Here is an 8187-nt window from a genome sequence, read left to right as displayed (position 1 = left end):
TTATTATATAATCTATTTCTATTTTGATATTTCGTACAGCTTCCTCCAATTTCCAATTGTTCATCATATATCTTTCTCCGTCTCTCTAGAACTTCGTTTCCGTCCCGTCGGTCAAAGACGATCTTCGAGAAAACGTAGTTTGTTCATGGCTTCGAAGAGAATCTTGAAGGAGCTCAAGGATCTTCAGAAAGATCCTCCCACCTCTTGCAGTGCTGGTACAATTTTATTCTTATGTCTCACGCTATACTTCCTACAGAATTGCTTTGGTCTTCGATCTATGAATTTATTGCTTGTTGCTTCTGGGCTGTTATGTTAATTTTTTCTTTTTTCAGTTTAAAAAGTGTTCTATTGTTTGGGTAATATATTGTTTCCTTAAGTCTTTTTATGGATGGGTTTTGTATTTCAAGTTTTAAAAAGCTACTTTTCACTTGCTTTTGGGGGTTTGCTGCAGAGCAATTTGATTGGAGTCAATTAGATAAACATATATACTGGTGATTAAGTTGGATGATGCATTATGAGTGCTTAGATTTCATCTGAAGATTGTGAAACAAGCACAGCCAAGAGAAACCGAGATTTTTTTTTTTTAAGGGTAAATAGATCACTCACCGACAGAAATATCACGGTGTTTTCTGTACTGTGGCAGCAACTTGTTAATTAGTTTAACCAATATGGAACTAGCTTTTTACTGGTTTAAGATAGTGGCAGTTCCACAATTGGGCTTTTTATTATTCAAGTCTGGTGTGATCTTTGAATCCCATCTTAAATCTTCCATTTTTCAGTATGTATTATGTTGATTGCTTCTTTCTGGAAACTCTTCCATGCTAATGGATGACTGCTTGTGCAGGCTTATCCATGCACAAAATAATGCCTTTGTTAAACAAATGTTGTAATTACTTTTATAAGGTCAGTTTAATTGTAGGGCTGCAAACACTGTTATTCTCTGTATGTTGATTGTGATGCAGTCGAACTCTACTTGATTTTCAAGCTCAACAAAAATACTTCACGTGCTTTTTTTCTTCTGTTATCAATGAATCTCTTTCGTTATTTTGTATCTGTATAATTGGTGAAGAAGTGTGTCTTCTTCTATTATTTGTAAAATGGGTTTGACAGAAGATATTCTAGAATGTCTATGATGTTACATTGTATAACATCAGTGATGTTTTGTATCCTGTATACTGTTTTGATTGAAATGATTTTTTATTTATTTACTATTTGTGGCTCACAGCATGAAGTATTATGCTCCGTACGCCCATTTTGAAACCTTTATGAGAAATAACCTGTATTTATATGTTGACAGGTCCTGTGGCTGAAGACATGTTTCATTGGCAAGCAACCATAATGGGCCCCCCAGATAGTCCTTATGCAGGAGGTGTATTTCTAGTTTCAATCCATTTCCCTCCTGATTATCCATTCAAACCACCTAAGGTATAGGACAGTTCTGGTATTAGTTATCAATGTTGACTCACATATATTCACTTTATCTTCTAAATCTCCAGGAAAATTATATTCAAGAAAGTAATTATAGGGATTCCATATAGGAAATGAACAAACTTAAGCAGGGCAATGAGTTATCCTGGAAAGGAGGAAGGTTGGAAGGGGATTAATAGATGTTTTCCAAAAATCAGAAGCACTAATATTACCCTTTTATGTTCTCAAAACTTCTTTTCTCTTGTATTTAATTATTTTATAAGTGGTAGAAGAGATTTATGATTTGCAGATTTCAAGTTTATTGTACTTGTGGATGGGGACTTATTTAGATTCTGAACATACTGACCTAGAAAATTCTTATGATCTAAACATGTTGGTGGTTCGTTTTTCAGTGAAATTTTTTAGTGCTTGGCATATAAATAGAACTTATTATGGCAGATAAAGCCCCTTCGTCTGATATTGAGTTATTCAAGTTTAAAATCTGTTCCAGCTTAACTAAATCACTGTTGAGGAACATACTGCAATGCAATCCTTTACACTCTTTAAGTTATTGCTCTTTCTGTATTGCAGGTCGCGTTTAGGACCAAGGTTTTTCACCCAAATATTAACAGCAATGGCAGTATATGTCTCGACATACTAAAAGAGCAGTGGAGTCCTGCCCTCACTATATCTAAGGTCTGGTCTATTAACAACTAATTAACATTAAAAAGTGGACATGATTTTAACTTTGCTAATCCAGATACGTATGGGCATGATATATTAACCACCTCGAGAAAGTTACTAAATTATTCTGATTAGGTAGATAATGTTATGAGCCAAACTTTATCTGGCTGGTTAATTTATTCTTATGTTGTGACCAGGCATTCACAATCGTTTCTGAGGTTGGATGCATATTCCTGTGTTTGAAAACACATCTTTAGGGGTGATTTAGGCATTGTAGTTGACCCCAGATCCTTTGTTGTGATAAATTTGAAAGCCTGGTTTGGCTGATGCCAAGATGTGATTTAGGCACTGTGTTAGGATGAAATTGCAGCTGAGCTGGTCCTATGCCTTCTCAAATTATGGCCATAGTCATATTTGCTTCATTCTGATCTGGATGATGGGTGTATTTCATTACGCCCATGGCCAATGCAAAGATGTGATTTTGTCTCTGTATCGAACAAAACTGGAGAGTGCTGGTCTATGGATTCAGGTGCATGGGTTATTTGTGATGCTTTGAACTGAACCATGGTGATTGATTCAGCTAATAGACAAAACCAGTTCCAAAACCAAACATCCCCTTTGAATCCCGTATCAATCCAGAAACTACAGCATTTTTAATTTTGCAAGCCCCAAACCCAACCATTTTAATTTTTCTACTTCTTCCATTCCTAAGTCAAAGCACTGTAGTTTCAGGATTGGTTTGGGATTCAAATGGGGATGATATTTGTGCATTTGATCTTAATACTGGAACGTGAAATCAAATTTTTTCAAGTGAATGAAACCTGAACTTGTTAGTGCCACAACTAATGCAAATGAAAAGCTTGGTTCATGTAAGCTCTTAATTGTGGCATTTGCAGGCAAGTTGCTTTGTAAGTCTCTTCTAGGTGTATCATTGTTGGTATTAGAACTAATATATAAATCATGAGGAGATATTCAGAGTTATTTTTTTTGTGTTGTTCAAAGCTTTCTTTTTGCCATTGTTCAGTATTGCATTTTCATCATTGCTGTTTTTTAAGTTGGTGGGAAGGGTGGTTGTTTCATCTCTCAGGTATTGCTCTCAATTTGTTCATTGTTGACGGACCCAAACCCAGATGACCCTTTGGTGCCAGAAATAGCTCACATGTACAAGACAGACAAGGCTAAGTATGAATCAACTGCTAGGAGCTGGACCCAAAAGTATGCCATGGGCTAAGTATGAAATCATCTAGGACATAGTCTTTCATCACATAATATTTATGTATAAAATGAAGTGTGATATGCTCGTCTTCCGTCTTTGTTTTTGCCTTTTGGAAATGATAATTGAAGATGGTGTTCATGCACTGTCTTCCATCAAAACAAGATTGATGTTGTATTGTAGCTTGCTTGTGTTGACATTGATCTTGTAAGATCAGTGGTTTATGACTTAATGTTCTTGGGTGCACGCATTTGTTTACCATGTATCTCAAACAGTTCTGTTTAAATTACTGTTTGCTCTAGCTTTAAGCTGCTTATGAGATTGCAATTTTATCCGTGTTTACAGCTACGAGCCGACAAGGATTTAGGGCTACTAGCATATATTGGCAATTAGCTATAACTCTTGTAGTCACATTGCACGAAGTGACCACAGGAGGAGTTTTGTTTTTTTTGGTTTTTTTTTTTTTTTTTTGGTGGGGGGGGAACATAAACAGTTCTTGTTACCTTACATATAATGAGGTAAGGGTAAGAAAAGATGAGAGATTTGACAAGTGGATCGTCCTTTTTTTCGAAACGTGTAGAAGCTACAAATACAAGTTCACTGTTTAGAATAGTCAAAGTTGGAGTATCCCCTCCGATTTCCGGTACAGCCATATACGGCATGAAATGTTGCGTTTTGATGATGCTACAACAAATATTTAAGGAGTTTCTTTGTATATGACATGGATGATTCGATCCGCAAGAGGCAACCGTGATTGCGAATGGGTTGATCTCCGAGCCGAGTACATTTGTTATCTTATGTTTGTTTTTCGTCGCTTTACTTATTAACATAAAATTAACTTACAATAAATATCAATTGAGACAAATATATTTTATTATAATGTTATATAAATAAATTATATGATAATATTATTTTATTTAATAATATTATATTGTTATATAATATAATATTAATAATTAATTTAAATAATATTTATTTAATATTACTATAAAATTACTATAATAATAAGGAATAACATCAAATATTGTAAAATATTATTATAATATAATATAATACAACTGTATTAAATAACATATTACTCAATAACAATATAGAGTATTAACTATTAACCCGTACCCTTATTTAATGTAATAAAATAGTAGTACTTTAAAATCTCTCCTCCATTCCGCGTAGAAAAATGAAAAGGGCAAACTGGGCAAAGGTCACGTGAAGTAAATGAACAAAATGAGAATGTTTTTTCAGTTGCCTACCAACCATTTATTTCAACCAATGTCTTGCGCTTGCTTGGTCCCCAAGCCGGTGTACAGCGCGTGCCATGGACTTTCTGGGCTCCATTCAATTCCTGTGTACATTTCAACTACAAATATGGCTTTCTTTTTTTAAAATGAGTAAATGACAATGAATTCTCGGTAAGACATTTATGAAGAATACGATTGTCCCTGAAACTTTTCTTTTTTCCTTTTTTTTGCTATTTTATTAAAACTAAGCCTATATATAATTCAATTGATTTCAAATTTACAAAGGAAAATGACCCAAAAGAAAAATTAATGCAAAACAAACAGTGGAGTTGCTTACGTCTGATCATACTTCACCTTTTGTTTGCAGTGCAAGTATCATCAATCAAGAATTTATTTTTTCTTAGTCAACCCGAGTTGATCTATAAACTATAGAATATTCAGCAATTTGACTTGGAGAAACAATCATTATAGAAATTTTTTAATTGGTTAAAAAAATATAAGAAGGTGAGTCAGACTGGTTCCAAACTTAAACAAAAAGAAAAATGAAAATGAAAATGAAGAGGTTAATGCTGGGTGTCTAAGCAAGTATAATTAACAGATTAAATTTATATTATCACTACAATAATATTTTTATTTAAACTATTTTGAGTCAGATTTTCTGACAGTCAAAGGCTGGACTGACACGTTGGTGACCGAATGACAATCGCCAACGTTGGCAGCAGAAGTGGTTACTGCACTCTCTCTCCCATGACGTGGCCTATATTGTATAATCGAGGGAAATGCATGTCTCCCCGGCTGTCGCGCCTAGCTTTAATCACAGGCGAACAGGGAACTATTTAAGCGCGGGACCCACAAGAAGTATCCAATGCGATTCAAGCTGTGAGGCATGATTTGCATTGGCCGGTGGGAGTAACCAAGTATCATTTCCTTGACTGGCGAGTTGATATCGGAGGGCTAACCCAGTTTTTGTTGGGATGTGTAGCCACGTGTCAAGAATCAAGAGCGATAATCTCTGATGCGGCGAGTCGTTTGGGATCTCCGGTGGGCACCGGAATCTCCGGCTGTAACTATCGGTCTTTTTATACGATTTATTATTTTATTTATTGTTATCCTTTATGTGTTTGATTTAAAAACAATTTAAATCACTAATTAAATTTTAAACTCGTAACTTCTTCTTCCAATCAATCAAAAAAAAAAAAAAAAAACTTTGTTTTTAAAATTAAAAATTAAAAAAAGGGTCCATGCTACGTATTTACTATGATTCTCTATAAAAACACTGATTCCTGGTCTTTTGACTCCTCCTTGCAAGTTGCAACTGAAACTCTCTTTGCTCTCTCTCCCTCTCTCTCCACGCTCTCTTCTTTATCTATTTATTTCTTTCTTTCTTTCTTTCCCAACTCTCTTCGCCTTAAAAATGAATCAGTTAGTTTCTTCATCATCTGGAGCCAAATACAGAGAGCAGCGAAGCACGACGACAACGGTTGTAAAACCATCTTGTTCAGGAACAAAAGTTATACGTGTTTCGGTGACGGACGGTGATGCGACAGAGTCATCAAGCGATGAAGATGAAGAGAGGGGAGCGAGAGTGAAGAAGCAGATAAACGAAATCAGAATTGTAGAGTGTTCAAAATCAAACGAAATCAGTTGTTCAGAGAGTGTGAAACAGAGAATGAAAGACAGAAGCATTCCGTTGAAAAAAAGAGTGGGCGGTAGATCATACGACAACAAATATCGAGGCGTGAGAATGCGGCCGTGGGGCAAATGGGCTGCCGAGATTAGAGACCCGTTTCAACGAACCAGGGTGTGGCTGGGGACTTTTGAAACGGCAGAAGAAGCTGCTCTTGTTTATGATCAAGCTGCTATTCGTCTTAAAGGCCCTCACGCTCAAACCAATTTCTTGAGGCCACCCCAAACCGATCAAACATTTGATTTTGTAACGAGCGGCTATGATTCCGAAAAAGAGTCTCAGTCTCAGACTCCAACGTCCGCAATACCTTCCCCGACGTCCGTTCTCAGGTTCCACTCCAACGAGGAAATTGAGCTCGCAAAAACAGAGTTGTTTAATCTTGAGAGTGATCGCTGTTGTCCGTCTCAGGATAGTTTCCAGATTTATGATTCGGAGCTGTTGGATTCTGCAACTCCGGCTCCAATCTTTTTCGATGATAAGATGTGTGTGCCGCTTTTGAAAGAAAATTTGGGTGACGTTTCTGTCGATTTAGGCGGGGATTTCGATTCATGCATTTCGGAGTGGGACGTCGATAATTACTTTCAAGATCCTCCTCCTTTGCCCGATTCGCATTGACGGTCTTACTGTTAGTTATCAGTTTTGCTCTCTCCCTCTTGTCCATCCACAAGTGTGATATACATATATTTTGCCCTCTATGCTCTTTATTTATTAGCCAAAATTTTTGGGCGTCACAGCATTCTTCGGTCTCCAATCTCCCCATCAGTGTCTGAAAAGAAAACCAAGCACGTCTGTAAATTCCTGCCTCGACTTTTTTTAATCGTTTTAAATTTGTTCAGTTCAGCATTCAGTGTGATATTGCAGGATTTATTTTAATTTTGCCACTAATTACTAAGTACTCTCGTTTTGGTCAATAATATCCGCTTAAACTCAAAATGATGCGTTTCATTTGTGATCCTCTGCCTCTATAATAAAAATATATAATAATTATTACTAGTAAATGTGTGTGTATGTAAGTGTGTTAGAACATGTTAAATAAAAAGTAAAAAAAAAAAGAGATCCCACTCCCCACCCACTTAAATGTGGAGATGGTCCCTGCCACTCGAATCAGGGCCAAACTCAATAGTAACGGGGTCTGGGGTGAGAAATTATTTACTGTAGGCACTAGGCAGCAGTTGCCAATTGGCGCTGCGCTCATGCCCCGCATATGCATAAGATAAGGCTGCCATGGAAAGCAACTAAGCTAAAGTGGAGTCCAATCCATGTTCAACGGTTGGCCATCGTAGTTACTCAAGAGCCGTACATACACACAGAAATTATGTGTGTTTCTGTTAAGCCCCTTGTTCATAAAGTCCATGAGAGTTCAGTACAACTCCATGTTCTTATGTTTGGTATTTCCTATTGTTATGTTAAATCTATGTTCCACAAGCCAGAGTGAATGTCATGCGCAGGTGTCTTTTCTGTCTATGCCAAGAGTAAGACTGTGTTCCCTTACTTTTCCAAGTCATAATTTGTCACATGATAAGTGATGACTACACGAAATTTTGATTGTTAAATTGTTCAACCTCCCGAACGGGCTTTGTTTATCAGAAGATATCATAGACAAAAGACAAAACTACAAGAGCACAAAAGAGACCAGAATCAAATTTTGAATCCTTAAAAATGTAACTGCGTTGGTCCCACGGAGTTTGAGCCAGTGGGATCCTATATAATACATTTTTATTAATAATAGAGGGATACAGGATAGGCTGTGTCCCGTATGCGAGCGAGAAATGCACGTGATGATAATGCACGCTATAATTATATTAAATATATATATATATATATGAGTTGGTTGTATTATATTTAATATTATACTTTTTTGTCTTATTGGATGCAACCATTAGATTGAAATAAATAAAAGTGATTCAACACTCGATAGCTTCGTAAGTGAATATTAGCCTAAACTAATTCAACAGTTT

The 8187-nt window shown here is 36.2% G+C and overlaps 2 protein-coding genes across 2 annotated transcripts; both read left to right on the top strand.

Moving 5' to 3' along the window:
* Window positions 1-3605, top strand: LOC18047087 (ubiquitin-conjugating enzyme E2-17 kDa). Its single transcript, XM_006444829.2, has 4 exons — window positions 1-215; window positions 1298-1425; window positions 1999-2103; window positions 3179-3605. The coding sequence occupies exons 1-4, from the start codon at window positions 146-148 to the stop codon at window positions 3320-3322; spliced, it is 447 nt and encodes a 148-aa protein (XP_006444892.1). The 5' UTR covers window positions 1-145; the 3' UTR covers window positions 3323-3605.
* Window positions 3606-5882: 2277 nt separating this feature from the next.
* On the top strand, window positions 5883-7145 carry LOC18047086 (ethylene-responsive transcription factor CRF5). Its single transcript, XM_006444828.2, has one exon. The coding sequence runs from the start codon at window positions 5957-5959 to the stop codon at window positions 6842-6844; it is 888 nt and encodes a 295-aa protein (XP_006444891.1). The 5' UTR covers window positions 5883-5956; the 3' UTR covers window positions 6845-7145.
* Window positions 7146-8187: the final 1042 nt, after the last annotated feature.

Source organism: Citrus clementina, unplaced genomic scaffold (genome assembly GCF_000493195.1).
Source record: "Citrus clementina cultivar Clemenules unplaced genomic scaffold, Citrus_clementina_v1.0 scaffold_3, whole genome shotgun sequence".
NCBI classification, from domain to species: Eukaryota; Viridiplantae; Streptophyta; class Magnoliopsida; order Sapindales; family Rutaceae; genus Citrus; species Citrus x clementina.
The sequence above is the reverse complement of the archived record's forward strand: the minus strand, read 5'-3'. Positions and strand labels throughout refer to the sequence as shown.